Here is a 27,327-nt window from a genome sequence, read left to right as displayed (position 1 = left end):
AATATTTTTCAATTTCAAATGTTTAAGTGTTTGAATTTTTTAAAATGGTTTAGAAACTGGTTTAGAAATCAGAGTGTTACTAAAATTCTGAATAATTTTCATACATTACGAAGATATACAAAACAGATTTTGAGGAACGTCTCGTCTGACCTTAAAATAAAGAGAAAGATGAAATATCGATTTCAAAGACGGCGCTACCACTCATCAGCTGTTGATTATGTGTGCTTAAGGTCAATTCAAATATTCTGACGACATAGTATTTCAGTTATATATGTTTGCTGGCTTACATGGGAATATCCACAGTAAATAATAAAACGCACACTTGGAAAATACTTTGATCAGTGAAGTGAAATCAACGAATGCTATTAATATCTCAGAAAGTTCATAACTAGGAATTCTAAGGGTTGAAAAGAAAAACATGATATCAAAATAATTTAAAGTGTGATCAATATGCTTGTATATGTCCTTCGTATTTCCCTGTTTTCAAGCTTCTGTGAATTGGCAACTGCTCAACACTCACAAAGGTACCTAGAGAAAATGGAACATCGAAACAAGATGTCTTCCACCACGCCTTTAACAGAGTACAGTTCGCCGTCACTGAGTCATTGTATGGCCTCTTGTAGCAGCGCTTGTGGATGTAATTGTTTGGGATTCAACAATCACACGGAGAAATGTCGCGTGCTGAAATCATGCGACTCGGTGGACATGACGAGCACTGAAGCTTTTTGGAGATACTACATTCCTACACCACAAGGTAAACACAGAACAAAATAATTTTTGAAAAATGTTGGCATATAGCATTTCAGGGTGGTGGGGAGTAAAAATTGCGAATTTCATAGACCCTGCCTGCCTGGGGCCTGAAGGATGGGACAAAAACCACTAAAATTAACGCAGTGTTTACATTTTTCTTCTTTACTCCTTGGCAACGAGCAGTCAAACTGTTGGCATTATTGTAACCCACATTGAAACCTCTACCAAAATTGTGAAATTCATGGCCTCAGGGTCAGGTTTTAGTGTTAGGAAGGGGATGTAATTATTATAATGAAAATACATAATTTCTTTGAGATGTCATCTCCTCTTGTGAGTATTATGAAAGCAAACTAAATAAATACTTATTAAAAGGGGTTCAAGCCTAGTATTCCGACGGTCCTATAGTCCGACAACCCAGTAGTCCGACGGTCCGATAGTCCGACGGCCCGGTAGTCCGACGGTCCGATAGTCCGACAGCCCAGTAGTCCGAAGGTCCGATAGTCCGACGGCCCGGTAGTCCGACATTTTGAACATTACCAATATTTTTAATAGTGTTATAATTTCTCCTTTCTGACATTATTTCAAGGTAAATACAAACAAGAGGCCCACGGGCCTTATAGGTCACCTGAGCATTATGCAACAACTTTCCAGTTATTGAATTTGATTCATGTTTTAAGCCAGATGCTATATGACATTCTCAATTTTGAAAGAGGCACCATTGATCATCATAACAATACACTTAGCAGTTGCTTAGCTTGGTTACTGAATACCCATACACAGGGTAGGGGAACAAAAATGCATTCCAACTAATCAGTAGTGCCCCTAACACTGTGACATAAACCCCTGACCCTAGGTCCACACATTGCACAAATTTTAAAAAGGCACCCTTAATATCAAAAAATAAATTATAAATGTTTTATATATACAAAAGAGCAGATTTCAAACAATAAATTCATTTTCAGTATATGAGTAGAGCCCCCACCCTACCCCTGACCCTGGGGCCTTGAAATTCACAAGTCTGCAAGATAAGGGCCCTTGCTCATCATAACTATAAAGGTAGTTCATCTGCTTCATAACCAGAGACAGAGAATAAAATTTTCAAGATTCAATGTATTTTCACTGTATAATCAATAGAGCCCCGCCCCCCTAACACCAGAACCCCTGACCCTGGGGCCATAAAATTCATAATTTTAAAAGAGGCATTCTTGCTCATCAGAACTATGTACTTAGTTTATTTAATTCCTAGGAGCAGAGAAGAAGATTTTCAAAGAATTTATGTATTTTCACTATATAATCAATAGAGCCCCTCCCCCCTCCCCAACACCAGAACCCTTGACCCTGGGGCCATAAAATTCACAATTTTGGTTGAGGCACTCTTGCTCATCATAACTATGCACTTAGTAAGTTTACTAAATACCTAGGAGCAGAGTAGAAGATTTTCAAAGAATTCATGTATTTTCACTATATAATCAATAGAGCCCCCCCCCCTCCCCTAACACCAGAACCCTTGACCCTGGGGCCATAAAATTCACAATTTTGGTAGAGGCACTCTTGCTCATCATAACTATGCACTTAGTTAGTTTATTTAATACCTACGAGCAGAGAAGAAGATTTTCAAAGATTCATGTATTTTTACTATATAATCTATAGAGCCCCACCCTAACACCAGAACCCTGGACCCTGGGGCCATAAAATTCACAATTTTGGTTGAGGCACTCTTGCTCATCATAACTATGCACTTAGTTAGTTTATTCAATACCTAGGAGCAGAGTAGAAGATTTTCAAAGAATTCATGTATTTTCACTATATATAATCAATAGAGCCCCGCCCTCACACCAGAACCCCTGACCCTGGGGCCATAAAATTCACAATTTTGGTAGAGGCACTCTTGCTCATCATAACTATGTACTTAGTTCATTTATTTAATACCCAGGAGTAGAGAAGAAGATTTTCAAAGAAATAATGCATTTTCACTATATACTTATTTGGCCCCGCCCTAGCACTAGAACCCCTGACCCCAGGGCCATGAATTTCACAATTTTGGTAGAGGACTCAATGCTGATTACAATTATGCAAACAGTTTGACTGCTTGATGTCCATGAGTAAAGAAGAAGATTTTTAAAGATTGCATTAATTTTAGTGGTTTTGGCCCCACCCCTCAGGCCCCAGGGGGGCAGGGATCATGAAATTCACAATTGTTGTTCCCCTTCACCCATAGATGCTTTGTGCCAAATTTGGTTGAAATTGGTTCAGTGGTTGCAGAGAAGAAGCTGAAAATGTTCAAATGTTAACACACGACGAACGACGGACGACGAACGACGGACGACGGACGACGACGGACGAAAACGGATAGCAATAGGTCACCTGAGTTTACTCAGGTGACCTAAAAAACCGCCAGGGGGAGGGGGGGGGGGGGTCAACAGAAAATGGTAAGAAATTATGCACTCGAAGGAAACGGATATTTTAATTTTCTTTCTAATTTCCTTAATATAGTTGAATATGGCACGCCAAATTCACAAAAATTAGCTAAACATAGTTCCACAATTGATAAACTAGGTTTATCGTCTGTAAACTATAGTTAACGATTCGTAAAGTATAGTATTCATTTGTAAAACTATATTTAACGGTTGTCAACTATAGTTTACGAACGCTAATATAAGTTTATCTGTCTGTAATAAAACGTTAACAATAGATTTTGTTGATAAAAATAGATTCTCGTTTGTAAACTATAGTTTACAATCATAAACTATAGTTAAGAGTTCTTAATCATAGTTTCACAAATCGTGTTACTATATTTATCAGATCGTTAACTATAATTAACAGTTTGTAAACTATAGTTTACAAATCGTGAAACTGTATTTATCGGATAATCTATGTTTTGCAATCGCAAATGATTGTTTTCGGTGTTAAACTGTATAGTTTACGGTTGTGAAACATAAATTATTGCGTTAACTATGGTTTATAGATTTAAAATATAGATTAACGTTGTTAACTATAGTTTACAGTCCGTAAACTATAGATCACAACCGTTAAACCTAGTTTATCGACTGTGAAACTACTTAGTATATTTTGCTCATTTTTGTGAATGTGGCGTGCCATAATTGAATATGTTTTAGAAATCGAATTAAAAAGATTTTTCGACAAATTAGAAAGATTTTTCGTCAAATTACAAAGATTATAAATATAGGACTTTTTTGTAAATCAATTAAACAATTAAAATCAATTTAAAAATATAAAAGAGGCAATTCGTATATAGACACCTTAGCTTACTCAGTATTAAATTTAAAATTGTGATTTTTTTTATTTGAACGTAAATACCAGTAACACACAACATGTATATCTTTATATATGGTATTTTTATCTCAGACAAGCCATATACATGTATAACTTTATGAATCACTAATACTGGAATATTTTCTGAATTACAAACAGGGACGTACGTAGCAAACAAAGAAAAATATAAATATGACAGAGGAAATTCGGACTGTTAATAATTATCACATTCATGGTCCAAAACCCTACTCATTTCTTTATAAGGAGCAACTCTGTTACATTGCTATAATATTCATTATTATATGATTGAATAATTTCCATATCTCTGATTGGCTGAGATCCAACTATTTTAGAAAAATATTACGTTGTATTGACCTGCACGTGACGTTCCAGGTCAATACAAGGATTCATTTCCTCTACATTGATCTAAAAATAGATTGGGAAATTCCAAATTTATACAAATTGTTTTAGAAAGCTATTTAAAACGACTATGATTTTTTTTTCATGTGAACAAAACACAAGTGATTATATATTTTAGGTGAGGGTGGTAAAAGGCGATGCAGGGACCCCCTCCAACACTTTCACTGAACAACATTTTTTTGGCAGTCAGTTTTCGCTCATAATACTCTTTCCTTTTAAAATCTATCCTATAAAAAAGACTGACATTATATATTTTTTTCATGGCAACTAAAATTGATTTTAAAAAAATTTCAATTTGATCCAACTGGTAAGGTTTATTCACATTTTAATTCTGCATCTCTCTTGTATTTGGCTAGGACTTAATAAAATAAGTTGTATCATTTTACCAATGAATCATATAATAAAACAATTATTGCTGTTTTTTCGGTCAAACAATGATTTAGCCATCTTCGAAGTACAATATTCACCTCGCCCTTCGGGCTTGGTGAATATTGTACTCCTCAGATGGCTAAATCATTGTATTGACCTCAAAATCAGCAATAATTGTATATTATTTAAAGAGTTTCGTTGCTTGTAATATTTTGTGAGTGAAGAAAACAATAGTCATAGTGTGAAAAATGAGGTATTTTCCGAGAAATACTCACTAGCATGAAAACGAGACCATTGACCTAACTATTTAAAATTGAAATTAACACAAGAATCATAGGCATACAATGTGCAATAGGCGGTTTTTCGTTCTTATCAGTGGAAATTTTAGTCATCTGTATAAATGTATATCTTAATGGAAGATACTTCTTAATTCTTCGTAATACAGATATCTTTCCATATACAAATTTACAAACAGCATCGACATGTGTATAAAAATTAAGTGAATATTCAATATGAATTCCAAGTAATTTTTCATGTGTAACACTTTCAATGAAATTTGTAAATTTAAATTCTGGTTCGTCACTTTTGATCGTCTTTGATGTGTGTCTATCAACATCCATTTTGTTTTTCTAGTATTCAAAATAATCTGATTCCGATAACACCATCTTTCTATATTACTTATGTCCGAAGATAACATATTTTGAATGAAAGAAACGTTATTGTCAGAAAAGTGAAGTGTGGGGTCATCTGCAAATAAGTCAATGCTTAATTTCTCTATGAATTAAGGGAGATCATTGATGTAAAATAAGAAAAGAAGTGGACATAAGATTGATCCCAGTGGCACTCCCGCTCTGACTAACTATTTTTCAGATAATATATTTCCATGTTGAACACTCTGAAATCTACAGTTTGAGGACAGATGATACAACGGAAGCCCATTTAGGACCTATCAAAAATATTTTTTTAAATTTGATAGAACGAATTGTCGAACTTGTTTTAACAAATTTAATTCGTTATAACAGTTTCTTTGAATTCGTCATAATGAGTTTAATCTGTTATAACAAATTTGTTGAATTCTACATAACGAATTCAAATTATTCTTAATACGAATTTAACTCGTTTGAACAAATTCTAAAATTTGTTTTAAAAATTAAATTCATTCAAACGATTTTTTAGAATTTGTTATAACAAATTAAATTTGTTTAAACGAATTCAAGAAATCTTATTACGAATTCAAATATATTTTTCTATAGGCCCGATTGTTGAATTTGTTTAAACGAATTTAATCCGTTATAACAAATTACAGATTTTTTTTAAACTAATTTAATTTGTAATAACAAATGTTATAATTCGTTTAATCAAATTAAATTCGTTATAAAAACTTTTTGAATTCGTCATAACAAATGACACAAATTTGTTGTAAGAGATTAAAATTGTTATAACAAATTCTTAGGAATTGTTATAATAAAGAAATAAATTCATTATAACAAATTACATCGAATTCAAATATAATTTTTAATAGTTCCTAAATGGGCTTACGTATGATACAAACAAACTTTTGTCAAAGAATTTGAAAATAACAACTTGGGCCATGTTTAAAGTTCATACGAAACAGTTCATAACACTAGGATTTTACTTTTTAAACATAAAGATTGGTATGAAAGAATGTTAAATTACGTTTGGTAAAAAAATTTTTGCTTTTGCTTAACGGAAAAATGAAGGCCTAAACTTGCCCACTTTATAAATAAATTACCCGCTTATCGTTCTTGATTTTGTGTTTGCATGACGTCACAACGACCCATTGATGTAAACAACGCGTTAGATCTAGTGTAATTTTACTGTATTTTATTGAGTTAATTTTAGTCTTCTTTGTGGATATAAATGTGATTATGTTTTTAGATGAGCTATCTGATACTAAAGAACAGTTTACTCTATTTAAACTTTTCGTTAATTGAGCACAGCAACTGAAAACGAGAGCTCTTCATAGTAAGATGATCCTGGTGAAAACCCTAATGAAATCAAGATTTTTCACTCCAACCAAAATTACTTACTGAGTATTTTAAATTAATACCTTAGAAACAACAATCTCCTTGTTTGTTTTTTTTTATATACGTATATATTACATGATGTACCCCCCCCCCCCCTTTCCCTAAAATAAACACGGGGATATTGAAGTTTATGATAAACAGTGATCTATAAAACGTCGGCGTATTTGAATGCACACTTCTGCAATCTGAAACACGAAAACTCATGATATAGAGAAATAGGAAGTTCATGACGACATCATCGTACTTTTGCTGTCACAAGAAACGTGATTTTAAAAAAACTTACCAGCATTACAAGTATGCACGTGAATATACCTGTACTGTAATGTTACATTACCGATACTTCTATAACAGTTTGATTGAGTAACTGCAGTTTGAAAATACTCATACAGTGCGTGCATAAGATGATCCGTTGAAAAGAAAACCATGCCCCCAATGCCCATTGTTTGCGAGACTGAACCTAAGCAATTTTAAGAATCAAATATTTTTTTACAGTTAAACAATCTTTTCGCAGGATTTAATCTTTGTTAAAATGAACTGATACAAATTTAGAAAATTTGATTTGTAAATACATACAGACACGTAGGATTTCATATATAGATAGAATTGCGTTTAAGGTCCGAGGCTAACTTTTTAAAATTATTACGATATTTAAAAAGGCACATAGTACAGTGTTATGTGTAAATGTACCGACTTTGGTAAAAAAAAAAAATACGGGATGAGAAAGAGTCAATGAGAAAGGGAAAGCCAAAGAAACTGAATAACTGAAAGAGGACAAGGCGAGGTAGCGATATCATAGAATAATTTCATTTGCATAAACAGTTAATAAATGACATCTTTTATCCTTAGGTGTAGTTTTACTTTCACACACCGCTGTCAATCGAATCCAGCTTTACTTATATGCGCGTGCTACCGATCGATAATCGATAGTGCTCATATTCTGATCGTTCTTAAAAAATTTTTGGAAATTTAACAAATCATATTTTTGTGTTAGAAATTTATTCAACTGTAACGGTATTTGAAAGCCTCTATATTTATATATTACTCGAGCACAGAAGTTCTGCTCTCTTTTGCCATCGTTTTTTCTCCCTTTCTCATTATATTAGAATGTAGAAGGATGACAATAAATAACACGGATAAAACATGCTAAAATCTTGTAAACATGCAACAGGATGTTAAAAGACGAACAATATGATAATATCTGGTTTGAAAATTATATATTCATGCAAAATTTCAGTCAAGACAATGCTATTTCTTAAAAATTACGCTGCATAAGACATGATCGGCTATATAAATAATAGTACTGAATGTAGCGAGTGGGTCTTATTGACGTCATAAGCAAAGGGAGATAAGCCGCACTAGTTGAAGTTCATCTTCGCAGTCAAGTATCTTTGATCGACTCTGCTGCCTCCAACTTGCGTAAAAAATGCATTTTGTTATGCACGCACGAGTCACTGTATTGTCACTAAATATGTCTCAGTTACATATATCAAAAATATATAAATTAATGTAAGATATAAAGCAATCATTTATGTACCTTGAAAGAATATGAATGCTGCATTTACTAATTACAGAGTCTTTACAGTAATGGTCTACATAAAATAAATGCAAGCATCAATAAAAGTGTAGCCATTTTGTCACGGGTATAAAAGACGTCATTTTACGCAATGTATACTTATCACGTCAGGAGCGTCAAATAATTATCGCCATGGCTTTTTTATGCAGGTCCGTAGTACCAGCTCACAGGTACTTGTGGACATGCAGGAACCAACCCCCCCCCCCCAACCCCCGCCATCCCCGATATTAAACCTGGAGATTGTTGGAGATTTTTTCACAAATTATATTTATTTCACTTAATCATCATGTGTACATGTACCAAAGGAAAAAATTACGAAAACCCCAAAATGATATCTTTCCACAAAATATACCCTAGTAAACGAAGTATGCATTATAAGAGACCTCCCCCCCCATTCTTTCACCAAAAATAGTAAAAAGATTATAAACTTTTCGTGATAAATGATAAACCAGATTTTCAATAATGGTGAAACGTCTCCACCCTAGTAAACGAAGTATGCATTATAAGAGACCTCCCCCCATTCTTTCACCAAAAATAGTAAAAAGATTTTAGACTTTTCGTGATAAATGATAAACCAGATTTTCAATAATGGTGAAACGTCTCCATCCCTCCTTTTTTCATCCCCTCAATATACTAAATTGATACTTATTTTTTAAATTCAAAATGACACCAGTTCCATTGAAACGTAGGAAGTATAAAAAATTTAACTTTCATTGCTTTTCTCAATACACCCAAAGCGCATGCGGACGATATATAGAAATAAAAGACTTAATTGTAATAACCTAACTGAAAACAAGAGGCCCAAGGGCCTTGAATCGCTCTTCTGATAAATTGTACAACCTATCACTTGTATTTGAAGCCTCTAACCCTAAGTATCCTAAAACCAAAGTTGCATCACCTGACAAAGTTTGATGATTCTAAGCCAATAAGTACCTAAGATACATAAATGTAGCAATAAAATGTTAAAAGTAGGTCACCGTGACCTCCTTTTTGGTCGACATTCTCCGAAAACCCAAGATGCATCAACTGACAAAGTTTGATGATTCTAAGCCAATAAAGTACCGGAGATACTTAAATAGAGCCATAAAATGTCTAAAGTAGGTCACAGTGACCTAATTTTTGGTCGTCACTCTCCGAAAACCCAAGATGCATCAACTGACAAAATTTGATGATTCTAAGCCAATAAGTACCGGAGATACTTAGATATAGCCATAAAATGTCGAAAATAGGTCACTGTGACCTAATATTTGGTCGTCACGCTCCGAAAACCCAAGATGCATCAACTGACAAAGTTTGATGATTCTAAGCCAATAAATACCTAAGATACTTGAATATAGCCATAAAATGTCGAAAGTAGGTCAACGTGACCTACTTTTGAGTTAACATGATGTGAAGTCCTAAGATGCATCAACTTACAAGATTTTATGATCTTAGTCCTTATAGTAAGCAAAATATAAACATTTTTATTAATTGTAAATTTAGGTCAACTTTAAAGTGACCTTGAGACCACGCCCTTTGCCCCAGGGTCATGCCTTGAACAATTTTTAATCTTCAATATATCCTGATCCTTGTATGTAAGTTTGGTGAAAATCTGCCTGGCAGTTCTGGAGAAGAAGATTTTTTAGCAACTAGTACTTTTGGTTTTGTTTTCCTGATTATCTCCCCTTGTTTTAGGGTCCCATCCCTTATTTTAGTATAAAAGGTAGCCCTTGGGCCAAGGATACCCTGTGGCAAATTTGGTACTGATTGGCCAAAGGGTTCTTGAGTTATGGCCCATATTCTAAAAAGTTAACGCACACCGCACACCGCACAAATGGCCATAGCATTAGCTCTTTGAGCCTTTGGCTCAGAAGAGCTAAAAATATTGATGGAGGTTGAAAGGGAAACCTACATATATATTTTCTCCTTATAAGACAGACAAGTGAGAAAAATAGAAAGAGGAATATTCACTGAGTGCCTTTGGGATTTCAATAATTAAAATTGATTATTTAGATTTATTAATAAACATCTAAATATTTCAAAAAGAAAAGGAAGGTTCAAACAATGAAGATTATGTGCCCTTTTATTTTATTTTATTTTTTTTTATACTTTTGAAAAATAAAATTCATTTATTAAAAGATCTAAAATATGCATGCACAAAGTTCAAAACGTTATAACAACGTTATGACTTTTTAACGTTATTTTGACGTAACGTCAATATGTACCAACACCGTGCACAACGTCGTAACATTTACAGATTAAAGTGTACAATTTACAGATTAAAGTGTAAAATTTACACTTTAAAGTGTAAAATTTACAGATTAATGTGTAAAATTTACAGATTAAAGTGTAAAATTTACAGATTAAAGTGTACAATTTACAGATTAATGTGTAAAATTTACAGATTAAAGTGTAGAAATTAAAAAAAAAGTGAAGTGTCTAAGTGGCACTTATACGCTTCCGTAGGAAATCTATTATATGCATCGATTGCGATAAAATTAGGCCCAAAAAATATATACCAATCCAGGAATATTTTTTTGTTTGTATCATCTGTCCTTAAATATGAGTCAAACCATTGTATTGCTTTGGGGTCAAATTTGTAGCAACGTTGCTGTCTAACAATTGTTATGTTAGACCAGCAGGCCAGTCAAAAAGGAAATTGTTAGACCAATGTAATAAACATTTTTATTAGTACATAATATATAGAAAGCTGTTCATCAGAGTGTAGCAAAAAAATGTATTAAAAAGCTATGTATCCCTGATACTTTGATTACGGGGGCATACAAAAAACTTATTTTATGGGGGTGGGGGTGATAATGCTTCAGTTATACTTAAATTTCCATACCGACTTTCTATACCAATCAAGCACAGACAAGATGTAATCCTTCCCCTTTTCTGCTGAAGGAATTGGTTATATAAGACTACACATTATCAAGACGTCGGACTACCGGGCTGTCGGACTATCGGTCCGTCGGACTACTGGGCTGTCGGACTATCGGACCGTCGGACTACTGGGCTGTCGGACTATCGGACCGTCGGACTACTGGGCTGTCGGACTATCGGACCGTCGGAATACTGGGCGGTCACCATTAAAAGGAAGGGTTTCTCTTCCAAACTTTTAAATATCATGGCCCCTGAGCCATGGGTTCTTGTGTCAGTGTGGACTGGAATAATTATAAAGAAAAATACATAATTTATTTGAAAATCTTTTCCTCTGTCTTTAGGGTTTTATGAAAGCAAACTAAATTCATGTTTATGATGAGAAAAGTTACCTTAACTAAAATTGAGAAAATGCAATAATTCTTTGAAAATCATCAAAAATTTTTACCAAGTACACAGTTATGATGAGGAAAGTTGCCTGGGTCAGGGCTTCTGATGTTAGCGCGGGGCTCTATTGATTATATAGTGAAAATGCATTAATTCCTTGAAAATCTTTTTCTCTACTCCTTCGTATTAGACCTATGACCTATAGTTCAAAATGCGGAAAGGTGCATATTTCAATATTATGAATTTCATGGTCCTAAGTCGGGGGTTCTGGTGTAAGGGTGGGAGTCTATTAGGTGTATAGTGGAAATGCATTATTTCTTTGTAAATTAGTGTAAAGAAGCTCTTTTACGATATAAATATTAAGCTCAACATTTAATTCAACGTAAATAACGGGCTATTTCAAAGCAAAGATATGTTGTCCTTGAGGAAAAGCGACAACCATCCTACCCTCAAATCCAGGCTTTCCTTTATAAGTGCTCCTAACACCATTACTATAGCCACTAGAAAGGTTTTCCTATCCAGATTAATTCTGTACCTCCGAAGACGATACAGGTTTAAGGACGTTCGATCCTGATATTTTGAGCGTATTTCGCGCAGGTCCTTTATTCATAAAATTAAGCATTATTTTTAGGTTCATACAATAAAATTGAATTCTACAATGCAAATTAAACTATATTCAATGAAAAAACCGCGATTAAATTCCATTCAAGTAAAATTAAACTAGGGACTATATTTTGTGGCGGAAGGTTTTTTAGACGAAAATGATCAGTTTCTTCCATTTGAACTATAACAGTACTGTTAATTTTGGATGCCTATTTTTCCATGCTGGTTGCACACAAAGCTGTTTTTTGCAGTGAAATATGTTATGCTGGTTCTGAAATGTCTAATAAATTATTTCTTATGAATTCTATCAACAAAGTGTGACAAAAATAGTGAATATATTCTGAAAATCCGGGAAAAAATTGAGCCAATTTTAACGTAAAATTCACACTTTTTAGTAATATCTGAAAATGTACATCATATACCCCCACTTTTGATGTTCTTTTCTAAATATTCAAGATAACTTTGACCTATTTGCTTAAAATCAGAAAAAGTTTAAGACTTAAAAATAATTTTCTTGCTTATCATATTTTCAATGCCGAAAAAATAACATTTTATTAGTGCAAAAAGGTCAAATAATTGATTATGCGAAGCAATTTGAAACTTTTTCTTAGTCACAATTTTTAAGTGTCTTTTTTTAAACCGACTTAGAGTTCATTTTGTTTCATGCTTTAATTGGATAAAAATATTGGAGGGAAAACGTCAAAAAATTGATTTTTAATTAAGACACAAATTTCAGTGCAGAAAGGTCATATTAAATGTACTGTAGCGCTAAAAGAAGCATATTGAGTCCCATTTTTTGATTTGAATTTTAATTAAGCTATGTATATAGAAACTAAAAATATACTTGGCAAAAAAAGTTTAAGACTTTAAATATCAGGATCGAACGTCGTTAAATGTAAACATGTAAAGTAAACAGTCAACTGTTAAAGTCGGTGCTTCTCGTAAAAGTCCACTATGCTGAAAATCTAAATACATAGTTATATGAGCAAGTTTAAGGGTGCTTCTTCCAGAATTGTGAATTTCAAGGCCGTTGGGGGGTGTTTGGTCTCTTATGATTTTATACTGAAAATATTTGAAATCTGTAAAGTAAAGGTGCCTTTTCTAAAATTTTGAAATATGTTGCCCCAGGGTTAGGCGTTCTTGTGGTGTGGGGCACTATTGCTTATAGAGTAAGCATTTTTTCTTTGTTCCTCTGCTCTGTCTCTGGATATTAAGTAATGGAAGTAAGCATGCAAAATGAATAGTAAGAATGAGCAATATTGCCTCTTTCAAAACTGTGAATCTATGTCCTCTCGTTTTAAATATAAATAAAAATGAAGTTCAATTGTTGGATAGTTGTCAGGATTATCAGGTGCATGACCCATGAGGCCTTGTTCTTAAATATACGGATGTCAAAACTTTTTAGAAAATTCATAAAAAAGTGGTTAAAATTGAATCAACATATTTTTTTTGATAATAGAATTTCTGTATTTCTTTCGGATTTTGTTCTTAAAATTTGGATAGATATGGAATGAATATTAGCTTCCGTAGTAATGCTTCGATCTTATGCTGCGTATTATAATTATTTTCATGGTGGTGTATTAATACTTTAGCAATGATTAGGATATACTTAAAACATTATAATTATTGCATATGAATACTCATGATACCAGGCAAGCGTGTTTCGCAATGATGAAATGAAATATGGAGATATTAAGGAACATGATTTTTTAAAATACATTCAAAAAAGGTCTAACACACACCTCTTAAACATGGGAATGGGACCAGGTGCCATGATGGAGTGAGCATCCCCAGTTGACCAGAGAAAGAAATCTGTAGACAACAGGGTGAAGATAATAATCTAACAAATAATTTGTATGAAGAACCTCAGTCAAGATCTGCATTATTTCCACAGATATGCCTGGTGACTGTAAAGCTCTGTATGACAGAGGACACAGAACGTCTGGTGTGTACACTATCTACCCCTGGGAGAGGTACAGTTCCGTGTGTCGGTCAGCCAGGGTCTTCTGTGATATGGGGACAAATGCAGGGGGATGGACGGTAGGTTCTAACAAAACTAAAGCAAGAATTCCATTTTCTGTGCCTTATTGCTCTTTCAAAAACATAAAAATCACCAGGAACTTGAACAAAGGAAACATTATGTTTGTTTAAATATTTTCGTTTTAAATTTATGAAAATTTGATTTTAAAAGGCTATCCAAATGCGAAGAACTGGATCAGTTAACTTTACCCGGAATTGGAATGAATACAAGGTCGGGTTCGGAAACCCAGAAATAGATTACTGGATTGGTAAGGCACAAAATTATATTTTTAAAAATGATTGTCTGAAAAGCCTTCTTTAATTGATAATCAAGATGGATTGAGAAATGTTATGGTTTTGAATACTTTCTGTCTGTCTGTTACACCCAGGAGGTACATGTATGAATATGGTATTTTGCACTCCGAAAGTGTTTGACTTTTGTTACTGACCTCGCGACCCTGAACTTGATCTCTGACCCGTTTTTGTAAATAGTTAACTTTCCCGATGAGAGCTAATTTAACATTTTGAAGTAAGTTCAAGTGTACACTCTTTTCCATAAATTATTTAAAAACAATCTATTAAAATTTTTTTTTTTTAAAATAGCACAATTATAAAACGTGTGTTATCTGAGTTATAAAGGCTAGACTTTGATCATAAGCATTAATGATCGCAAGAACTGCTTTCTAAGATATGTGCTAAATAATCTGCTTTACACAATTACCCAATTAACTGAAATTTAAATGCTTTGAAAGAAAATAAAATAACAAAATCAATAGTTTTACACTTCAAAATCGGCGAATAATGATTGAAACAACGCAGATCGATACCATTACAAATATACTAGCTGCAAATTAAAGCTTTAATAATGTAAAGGAAGCAACAATGCGTAATTTGCATACTCGAAACATTTTCATGATAAATTGAGTAGAGAGCAATGTATATATTTTTTAATTTAAATTAATACATTTCTTATTTTAAAAAAAATCAATACACTAAAGCGAATATTTCTTACAGGAAATGACGCAATTCACCAACTAACACGAGACCGTCCCTCACTGTACGTTTCCCTCACACTTAATGACGTATCTACAAAATACGAGCTGTATAACGAGTTTTCGGTATCAGATGAGAATGACAACTTCAAGCTCTTCCTCGGGGGACCAGTCTCAGGAACTCTTGGTAAAACAAAAACACTTCTGCAAATGAAACATTGAGACATGAAAATTCACTACAGAAAGTTGATTGATTGATTGTATACTATTTAACGTCCCTCTCCAGAATATTTCACTGATATGGAGGCGTCACCATTGCCGGTGAAGGGCTGCAAATTTAGGCCTATACTTGGCACTTACGGCCTTTGAGCAGGTAGGGATCTTTATCGTGCCACGCCTGCTGTGACACGGGGTCTCGGTATATACGGTCTTATCCGATGGACCGCCCCATTTAGTCGCCTTTTACGACAAGCAAGGGGGTACTGGGGACCTATTCTAACCCTGATCCCCACGGGGAAAGAAATAATTAAATCAATTTGCTACAGAAAGTATATGATAGTCAAAAATAGAACATCATGAATATAAGAGTAAAGATTTTTTTACTTGTTACAACGTACATTTGTGTACATTACTTAAATAATGTAATTGAAATGGTGCTTTCATGAAATTCTTACTTTTTTCCTAAAAGAATTCCCGTGAGTTTGTATTAATTTTGTTAGTACACATGTGTAAGAAATAAATTTTATGCATAACCTGCTCTGTTTGGCACTATTTATAGTTATTTTAGAATTTTAAGTCTACTTCTAAGAATCACTGCCTCTATTTTATGTGACAACCATATATAAACAGTAATGGTTAATGACACAGAAATATCCTGACAATGGCTTTTAAATATTAAAAATGAAGCAAAATTATATTGTTTTGTTTAAACAGGTGACAACATGTTATCTACGGATCGTCCGATCGCTGGAATGGCATTTTCGACCCTGGACAGAGATAACGATAATAAAGGCGGGGGGTATAGCTGTGCCGTGACTATGGCGGGAGGCTGGTGGTTCAATGCCTGCCACCGGGCCTTCCTTAACGGGCCCTGGGCCCCGGGGAATTGGCGGGAACCCTGGTCACCAGGTTTGATGGATGGATTGGCTATCACCGAGACTAGAATGATGATAAGAGCTCGCTAAATACACGGTATGGTTTTGTAGTTTTCTTAAATTATAATTTTTTTGTAATTATTGAAATAAAAAAAAATTGAGATTATGTAGTGTTTTATTTTTTGTATTAAGTGAAATACAAGAGGCCCACAGGTCTTAAAGGTCACCTGAGAATTGTGCATCAACTTTCAAACAATTAAATTTGGTTCGTGTTTTTAAACAGAGGCCATGAAATTCGCAATTCACGGTTTTGAAAGAGGCACCATTGCTTATCATAATTATAGACTTAGCATGCTTACTCTATTTACTAAATACCCAGAGGTAGATCAGATTAACAAAGAGAAAATGCACTTTCTACTTTATTATAACCAGTTGTGCACCTTGTACCAAAGGAACCACAGAGCCTGGGGCCACCCCCCCCCCCCCCCCCCCCACACACACACACTCGACCCAGGGAGTGGGAGGGGTAAAAATAAAATTTTGCTAGGTGCACCTTTCTTCATCATAAATATATATATATACTTGGATCATTGGCAAAAAACCCAGGAGCAAAAGAAAAATTTTTCAAAGAATTAATGTATTTTCACTATAAAATCAATAAAACCTGCCCTAACATCAGAACCCCTGACACCGGGCCATGCGAGCACTCTAACCACTACGCCACGGGCTCTATTGAAATTGTCCTGTATTATTGTCGAGGATTTCTTTTGATTCATTGACCAGTCAAGAAGTTCCAGTTAATAAACTTCTGAAAAGCTCCTGGGTGTATATGTGAGTTTGAATGAGATTGTTTTCGAGTTAAGATGTAAAGGATATAGTCTGGTTACAATTATGATATTGCTATTAACGGGAATGCATGCATTTGAGGTTGCGTAGCAATTTATTTATTTAAAAAAAAACCTTAAGCTTGTTTGTGACCTTTGGGTCTAAGAGGTCAAAGGTCAAAGTCATTTATCAAGGTCAAAGGTCAATGTCATCCATAAAAAAAGCACTTATAAACTTGAGTTATACACTTGAAGCTGAATCTAGGAAAAGGTAATGAATATATCTTTTTAACTTTTGAGAAAAGGTCAAAGGTCAAATATAAAGGTCAAGGTCATTTTAACCCAAAACCGGAAAATAAGCAATTTTGATACTTTCCTAATGACCTTGACCTGATATTCAAGGTCAAAGTAAAAAGATCTCATGCAGTTGGGCTCATGTCTTTACGACTTGTCATTAAGAAGTTTTTAGTTCTTTGTAAACATCATAAACTGGCAGGGGCAATAACTACTTAAATTGTTTACGAAACCTTTCGCACTTATAGAATGAGAAGTGTACTAAATTAGTTGCAGACATTGTTGAAGGTTTTGTACCTCTACGGTTTACGGTTTCGGAGGAGTAGCGATAACAAGAGTTAACACTGAAAGGGGCACTAACTGTTAGAGGGTTCAATCTTTTTAATGGTTTTAAGAGTACATACTGAAGATGCAAAAATGTTTAGAATTTGGTTAAGAACAAAAGAGCTATAAAAAATGCTTAATTTTACATATTTGGAATGACCTTGACCTAGATTTTCAGGTCTAAGGTAAAGAAATATTTTGCCGTTTGCCCCCTTGTCTCTACGCCCTGTCGTTTTAGAAAAGTTCTTGATATTCGTAAACATTGCAAACATTCAGGGGCAATAATTCATTGTAGTGGTTTACGAATCCTTTCGCAATGTTTGATTGGAGAGTCTACTAAATCGGTCATAATCACTATTAAAGGTTTGGAATCTATGCGGTTTAGGGTTTCGGAGCAGTAACGATAACGATAACAATCTTTTATTGCGAAAGGGGTCGTTACTCTGAAAGGGGTCAAAGTTCATATACGCAGGGTCAACTGCGAAAATCTTTTATGAAGTACATTCTTGTCGACTAAAAATCTTTTCGATAAATCTTGAAACAAAAAATCACACGGCGGAAAAATAATAAAAAAGAAGAAACAGAAGGAAACCAATAGGTCTTTCCAAGAAAGTTGGAAAGATCTTACAAGTTTGGGAAAGATCAAATTGTTTTCTCCCCAAGAAAAATATGATCAAGCTAGGGTGATTCTGAACGAGAATGTCACAATTCCAGCCCAATCAGAAATGTTTAAGGTAGGAACAATAGATAGAGAATTATTAGGGGAATATTGTCTTCTAGAACCCTCAGATTACATTAGACATACAGGTTTATTAGCGGCTAGGTCAGTAGTTGCGCCAGAAAAAGACAACCAAACAGTCTGTTTATCAGTACTGAACCTTAGTCAAAGGGGTATCAAGCTTACAAAAGACTCTATTGTTGCTTCTGTACAGGGTGTTTCAACAGTCATAGTCCCAACTGACTTCGATGAAAATTTGGATGGGAAAAATCATGGCAATGAACTTCCTGATCACTTGAAATCTTTGCTAGATGGTAATCCATCTGATCTCTCAGCTGAAAATCGACAAAAATTGAAAGATCTGATTTTTGAATTTCAAGACATATTTTCTTATCCCATGGGTCCTTTAGGTCACACTAAGTTAGTGGAACATGAGATTGATACGGGAAATCAAAAGCCAGTGAAAATACCCACTCGTAGAGTCCCGTGGTCACAAAAAGAAATCATTGATAGGGAAATTGACTGCATGTTAGAACAAAAGATTATAGAACCAAGCAATGGTCCATGGTCATCTCAAGTTCTCTTAGCTGTTAAAAAAGATGGGAGTCCTCGATTTTGTATTGATTTTAGGAAATTAAATACCCTAGTAGAGAAGGATGCTTATCCTCTTCCTCGAATCGATGAAACCATCGATACTCTCACGGGTCAACAATGGTTCTGCACTTTAGATCTTGCAAGTGGTTACTGGCAAATACCTATCGCTGAAAAAGATAAAGTCAAAACTGCATTTAGTAGTCATAGAAGCCTTTTTCATTTCAATGCCATGCCCTTTGGCTTATCTAATGCCCCTGCTACTTTTGAAAGGCTCATGGAGACTGTTCTTAGAAACTTACAATGGAAAAAGTGTTTGTGTTACCTTGATGATGTCATTGTCTTCGGCACAGATTTTGAATCCACTCTGTCAAATCGTAGAGAAGTGTTTATTAGATTCAGGGAGGCCAATTTGAAATTAAAACCATCGAAGTGTAAATTGTTTCAGAAAGAGGTTCAATATTTAGGGCATATTGTTTCTGGTCAAGGTGTACAAACAGACCCATCAAAAACTTAGATTGTTGAAAATTTGCAAATACCCAGCACTCTTAAAGAAGTGAGAAGGTATTTAGGGTTTGTAGGATACTACAGGCGATTCATCCAAGATTTTTCAGAAAATGACAGTGCTTTGGTAAATTTGACAAGGAAAAAAAATTCATTCATATGGGATGAAAATTGTCAGAAATCATTTGAAATTTTGAGAAGTGCTTTATTAACAACTCCAATTTTGGCTTACCCTAATCACAGTGGGAAATTTGTTTTAGACACAGACGCTAGTGGTTTTGGTATGGGCGCTGTTCTTTCACAGATACAGGATGGAGAAGAACGGGTCATAGCGTAAGCAAGTCCCACCCTTAACAAAGCACAGAGACAATATTGTACAACTAAAAGAGAGCTCTTAGCTGTAGTCATATTTCTTAAACATTTTAGACACTGTTAGGTCAGACCATGCTCCTTTTTTATGGTTGAAAAGGTTATTGCTTATGCAATAGTAATGCGTCTATATGTATATATATATATATATATATATATATATATATATATATATATATATATATATATATATATATATATATATATATATATATATATATATATATATATATATATATATATATATATATATATATATATATATATATATATATATATATATATATATATATATATATATATATATATATATATATATATATATATATATATATATATATATATATATATATATATATATATATATATATATATATATATATATATATATATATATATATATATATATATATATATATATATATATATATATATATATATATATATATATATATATATATATATATATATATATATATATATATATATATATATATATATATATATATATATATATATATATATATATATATATATATATATATATATATATATATATATATATATATATATATATATATATATATATATATATATATATATATATATATATATATATATATATATATATATATATATATATATATATATATATATATATATATATATATATATATATATATATATATATATATATATATATATATATCTGTCTGTCTACAATTTTTCAAAATGCTACTCCTCCTACAGTTTTGGTCTGATTTCAGTATAACTTGGCACACAAGTAGACTACACTAAGATACATAATTCTGTGTATCTGTTTTTGATTTCGATGAAAGGTGTTGCCGTGGTTACTAAAAATAGAAATTTCTGTGAAATTTTTTTCAAAATGCTACTCCTCCTACAGTTTTGGTCTGATTTCAATATAACTTGGCACACAAGTAGACTACACTAAGATACATAATTCTGTGTATCAGTTTTTGATTTTGTTGAACGGTGTTGCCGTGGTTACTAAAAATAGAAATTTCTGTGAAATTCTTTCAAAATGCTACTCCTCCTACAGTTTTGGTCTGATTTCAGTATTACTTGGCACAAAAGTAGACTACACTAAGATACATAATTCTTTTTATCGGTTTTTGATTTCGATGAACGGTGTTGCGGTGGTTACTAAAAATAGAAATTTCTGTGAAATTCTTTCAAAATGCTACTCCTCCTACAGTTTTGGTCTGATTTCAATATAACTTGGCACACAAGTAGACTACACTAAGATACATAATTCTGTATATCGGTTTTTGATTTTAATGAACGGTGTTGCCGTGGTTACTAAAAATAGAAATTTCTGTGAAATTCTTTCAAAATGTTACTCCTCCTACAGTTTTGGTCTGATTTCAATATAACTTGGCACACAAGTAGACTACACTAAGATACATAATTCTGTGTATCGGTTTTTGATTTTGATGAACGGTGTTGCGGTGGTTACTAAAAATAGAAATTTCTGTTGAATTATTTCGAAATGTTACTCCAAATATAGTTTTAGTCTGATTATAATATAATGTGGCATGCAAGTAGACTACACTAAGAACATAAAGAGACTTAATCAAGGATCATTATTCTATTTATTGCTGTTGAAAGTTTCAATTCCCAAATGCTTTTAAGTACTTTTCTCTTCCTTTGCTATAATTACAAACCAGAAGAGCTTCAGTCTCGACAGAGACTTCTGGTTAATGATATCTTTTCCGGTTTTCTTTTTATAGTCGTTTGAAATTGGTATTGTTTCAAGTGAAATCCATATGTATAACGTCATGACTTTTGACGTTATATATACACATGTATATTGTAACGGTATGACGTTAACATTATTTAAATGAAGGTAATTAGATGTACATGTACATTATTTGGTGGAAATTCTGCTAAAATAAACCCTACCTAAGAATTTTGGAAAATTTTATCATTGGACTGTTAAGAAGTATCGAATCACGAGATAAATAGCTAGCTAGTTTTTTGTTTTGATTTAAAAGTGTCTAAATACTTTAATATTGTCCTGTTGAATCAAAAGCAACTTTTTAAAATGATACGTACATGAAGAGAAAATAGGGGAAAATTATTCACGATATAAATATTAGCTGTATCTACAGTATTGATTAATCCGTAAAGTCATGAAACAGTGAATATTAAGTTTTCATTTCTTTTTTTTTTTGGGGGGGGGGGGGGAGGGGCTTATCATAGTATAGGCAACAATAGGCTGTTTCATAGCCGGTGCTAGTTGTGTGATCATTCAAAACACAAGGGCTGTGCGTAATTAACATTACCATGTGTATATACATATATTTGTTGCCTATCATGCGTAATTTGTATGGACATTGGGGTTAAAATTATACTTATTCATATATCCCTCAGACTTGCTGTACATATAGAAGGATTTAATTTTGCCGACGTACCTTCACACGTTTGTTATCGTCAAGTGTTATCCCTTCTATAGAAGCTCTAAGGTGTGTACATTGCTATCCATACTGGAAATTCATTCGAGATTCATAGTCAAAGACGTTTTACGGCATTTCTTTTGATAAATTGTAATTTAATTTCCAAATCTATAACCTCTTTATTTAAACCTCTAAGTTTTGTTCGTGAAGCAAATGCATAACGCCAACAGATGAACAGGCGCGGATCAAGAATTTTCTTTCGGGGGGGGGGGGGTCCCACCCAGTAAAAAAAAATACAACCCAGAAATCTCTTGTCGTTCAAAAAAAAATAACCAAACAAACAAAACAACAACAACAAAACCCAAACAAATTAATAAAACCCACATAAACTCCTTTCCCATGTTTCCCCGTGATCTCAAGACACGGTCTGGAGTCCGCATACAGCTCTTTCCTCCAGAATGGGAGAGTATCGTGCATTTTGGTCGTGGTTTGCGACGATGATTGTGTTTCCCATACATATAAAACCATGACTTTTCATACAAACTCAGCACACATTCCACGGTTTCGAAGATGGGGTTAGCGTCTTCTAGGAGGGATCCAAGTTCACTTTTACTTAGTTTAGTATAGGTATTTAATAACTCTGCAAATCCTAGCCGCTCCCCCTCTCCTTTTAGATCCGTGCATGGATGAATACCGGGTATACACACAAAGGAGGTAACGTTTATAATTTACCAAATCAACGAATTCATATCAAATTGCTATCATCTTAGAGGAGAGAAAAAAAATGTGAAAATTACACTCCTAAATACTAAGCTAGCATATTTTAAAATTATGATCTTTTGAAGGCAACGGAATTACATGCACGAGATAATTACGATATTCTGGGACACTCCGTGTAATAAATAACTGCTGACATTTTATATAATAGTTTGATACCCCTTTTGATCTGAAACTGGAATATATGTAAGTCTGTTAAGAAGTTAAAGATCTATATTATATTTTGAAACAATAAAGATGACTAAAGATCACCTCCGCTTTTGTGATATGGAAAGCTGACGACCATGCAACAAATTACAAAATCAATGTAGCTGATCAGCCGGGGTTATTTTTAAATATTTAGTTATCAATTATAGAATAAAGAAAAAAATACCCTACATACCCTGTTGATCATAATAATCATATACAAGTAATTATCAATGAAATCCCCCCACCAACCACTATCGAATAGATTTATTTCTTTTCGTCAGTTTTTTACTTGTAAAAAATTGATTTTTTTTCGATTGAGTATATTGGTATAATTTCTCTGGATTTGCCCTTGCATGTATATGTACCTCCAACTAACTGACGACGTGAAGCATAGATTACTTATGAAATATTTGTAAAACCTACAGATAAATATTCAGAGCATTTTGCAAAGGCGTTGCAAAATATTATATAAATACTGAATTCTAAGACACACCAATACGCTGACATATTTCTGTATTTTATATTTTTGCCAAATGAAAATATATTTGTTTGAAACATTGATGAAAATATCAGTATACAGTATATACATGTATACGTAGGTATATACATCGATATCCTCAGTGCGAAGCTACGCACATCATTAATAACATTTTTGATTTTGAAGCAGGATGAAAATTTACTTTTGTACACCTGCAAAAAAAAATTATTTCATTAGATTTTGTTAGAAAGTAAAATAAATGGACGGCTGATATAGGTATGTAAATTGTGGGTATAATATGTAACAGTACTGACTCTACCTTTCGTAATATTATAAGGAACTTGACAGTCATATACTGAGTATTCATCCAAGTTCAAGATTTTGTTTCGTGGCATTGCAGACAATATTAATATCTAAATCCTCCAATTTCGTACATTATTTCTTTTTTATTGATATTTTAGCAGCAAGCTAGCCCAATGTTATTTTGCTTACAAGTATTACAAAGGGCAGACGTGATGATGATGTTTCCTGTTTTCACAGTGATGGATCCAGAAGGGGCGGAGGGTCCATTCTTTGCATTTGCTAAGAGAGAGAGAGAAAGAAAGAAAGAAAGAGTCCTGAATTTTTGTTGTGCTTTTTATTTTAGAATATTTCATTGAAAGGCTAATGTAGTAATATATAGAAATTCAGTTGCAAAAACGAAATTGGATTTATGGGTTCCGAGATTTTAGCTTTATTTTCCTTTCATTGTCGAAACCTTTCTGGTACTAATTCCATAATTTGTTCCCAGTTTGATGACTCCCCCACTTTTAAAATGATACTACACCCCTGTATCTGTTTATCTTTCTGCAAGCGTATAGGTTATAACAACTCTATTCCTCTTCAACCCCCCTTCTGAAAAAATCCAGATCCGAGTCTTTTACAAGCTAGTAATCATGTAAAGCAGCATTAAGAGTTGTCTTCAGAAAAACAGTACTAATAGTATCCTATCATAAAAAAAAAATAAAACGAAGATAGTGTACGGCTTTAAAACGAAAACAGGCGATTGAAAGGTGGTGAAATTGGAGATAATAGAAATAGATCTCTGTTAATAATTTAATGATATCATCGAGTAAAGTTAAAGTGATTCATCTTGATAAAAAATCAATTATTTGAAAGAGCACCATCTAAAATAATTACTGTCTCTATGACGTCACAATTGACGTATATGTATTACTTTTAACGTCATGTTTAAAGACTGACGAAGAGAAATGTAACTGTAGCGAATTACTATGTAACGATGATTTGTTTATATAACATTGCTCCTCGCGAGCAATGGGTTTTTGTTTACATTGCATTGCTCCTCGCGAGCAATGGGTTTTATGTATAAATATAGGAGGGATTTTAGACAGTGAGTCAGTCAGTTTTTTGATATTCATTACGATCACTTCGGACAATTTTTAGTTGGATTTTTATACTTACTGTTTTTATGCTATTGTGGATTTTAAAATGTGAATAAACCGTAAACTTGATTACTTGCGTATCATTTCAAGAATATTCACTGGAAGAAATGGAAAACACTGAGAGTTATTCCCCCTAAGACCGTCTCGGAAAAACGTTACAACTGGTGGCAGCGGTGGGATTTAACAATTCCGGTGGGATTTAATAATTCCGGTGTGATATGACGATTCAAATCGATTTCTTATAATGTGTCTATATTCTTGGAGTGATTTCTGTGTAAATTGGATTAATTCGTGAGCAGGAATTAAAGCGTGAACACAGTGATTTCAAACGGAATTAAAATTTTAGTGAATTCTGTGAATTTGTGAATAATTGATTTTGTGTGGAAAAAAAAACTCGGGAAATTTCGACTTTCTTTGTGTGCAGATGGATTAAAAAAATGTTTCTACCAGGCAACCGGACAAGATACGTTAATATTTACGATGTTGATGAAAGTGGGAACTATATTTTCGTTCGAACGGAGGATGCGTCAAAACGAAAAGAATGTCCGAATTGTTTTGTGATGTTCATAAAAAGTGAAAATATTCATTACATTCGCAAACAAAGTGGAGAAATCAGCAAGTATTACAAATGTTTTGCGTGTGGATGCAGGATTAAAGCGTTTTTGTGATTATTGTGACTTTACGTGATTTAAGTTATTATTGTGTGCGTATATAGATCAAACATGGAACAAACTACGTATTCACCTAGAGATATGGAATTGACCGGAGACGCAGGTATAGCAGAAACTCCAAGAAGTACAAGGAATATTCCGAGAAGGGAATATGGTTCATCAGCTAGACGGAATTTAATGGTGAATTTTAATGAGGCGGAGAACGTTAATTCGCCTATTCATGCAAGTACTCCAGCGTGTTCAGAGCCGGACCAACAGACCGACTTTAATCAGGAATCCAGTGAAAGCGAAACTTCACAATGGAAAAACTTCATGTGTTTATGGGGTTTGGTATTTCTGGCAGGAACTGTGGGTTTATACCTTTTGCATAAATATTTCCCAGGATATATGCTGCTATGCCTAACACGGGAATTTCTGATGACAGGAACACTGGCAATCTTGTGCATTATACTAATTAGTATTATTTGCAAGCTGGCATTTAGAGATGATCTTGTAAGTGGGCGCAACAGAAACACAGAAAGGAATTTAACATCAAGGACCCCTATACCACGACGAACTCCAAGTCTCTCGCCAGGCGTTAACCAGAATGTAATGTCAGGTGTTCAACCCTCCCCATCTAGGGTTCCCAATACAAGGAATACACCAGCGCAATAGATAAATGTGAAAAGAACATTTAAGGGAGATGGCACAGATATTTGGAGTGAATACATACGATATTTTGAAAATATTTCAGAAATAAATGGCTGGGATAATGACAGAAAACGCAAGGTATTTTTCACAGTGTTGCGGGGACAGGCAGAAACATTATGTTACGGATTATCCGATTCCGAGCGGAGCGACTGGAAACTGTTAACAGAGTCAATGAACCAGAGATTTGATCACATGGCTATGAAAGAGAGCTACAATACGGAAGCAAAGTTGCGATTTAAGAAGCATGGCGAGACTTTCCGAGATTTTGGACAAGCTATCCAAGATTTATACAGACGAGCTTATCCGGAAAGCAGGGAATATGTACAGGAAGCTAGTCTCAAGACTTTCCTTGACAACTGTAGTGAATCAGAGGAGTTTCGTTTAGCTGTTAAGAGAACACGACCAAAGACTATTGATGAAGCGGTTACAGCAGCAATGCAGGAAGAGTGCATTAGACTTACAGAGAACCGGAAACCTAGAGATCAAAGGATCATGAAACCCCCAATTTACCAGGTATGGTCAAATTCTACTAAACCGGAAGTTAAGACGGATATGCCAAAGCCACAGGATACAGTCCAAAGACGGTACTATAACAACAATAATAATGGGACGACAGGGATGAATTATCAAGCGAGGGACAAGAAATTGT

General features: G+C 33.7%; 1 protein-coding gene across 1 annotated transcript; it reads left to right on the top strand.

The window, feature by feature from the left end:
* The first annotated feature begins 555 nt into the window (after positions 1 to 555).
* LOC134265762 (ficolin-1-like) lies at positions 556 to 16,478 on the top strand. Its single transcript, XM_062747976.1, has 6 exons — positions 556 to 754; positions 11,349 to 11,513; positions 14,177 to 14,322; positions 14,474 to 14,570; positions 15,316 to 15,480; positions 16,227 to 16,478. Exons 1-6 carry the CDS (start codon positions 556 to 558, stop codon positions 16,475 to 16,477), a joined length of 1,023 nt encoding a protein of 340 aa, XP_062603960.1. The 3' UTR covers position 16,478.
* Positions 16,479 to 27,327: the final 10,849 nt, after the last annotated feature.

This window comes from Saccostrea cucullata, unplaced genomic scaffold (genome assembly GCF_032062105.1).
Source record: "Saccostrea cucullata isolate Sc308-1 unplaced genomic scaffold, CSIRO_AGI_Scuc_v1 ctg1074, whole genome shotgun sequence".
NCBI classification, from domain to species: Eukaryota; Metazoa; Mollusca; class Bivalvia; order Ostreida; family Ostreidae; genus Saccostrea; species Saccostrea cuccullata.
Note: the sequence above shows the minus strand (reverse complement) of the source record. Positions and strands in the feature narration are given on the sequence as shown.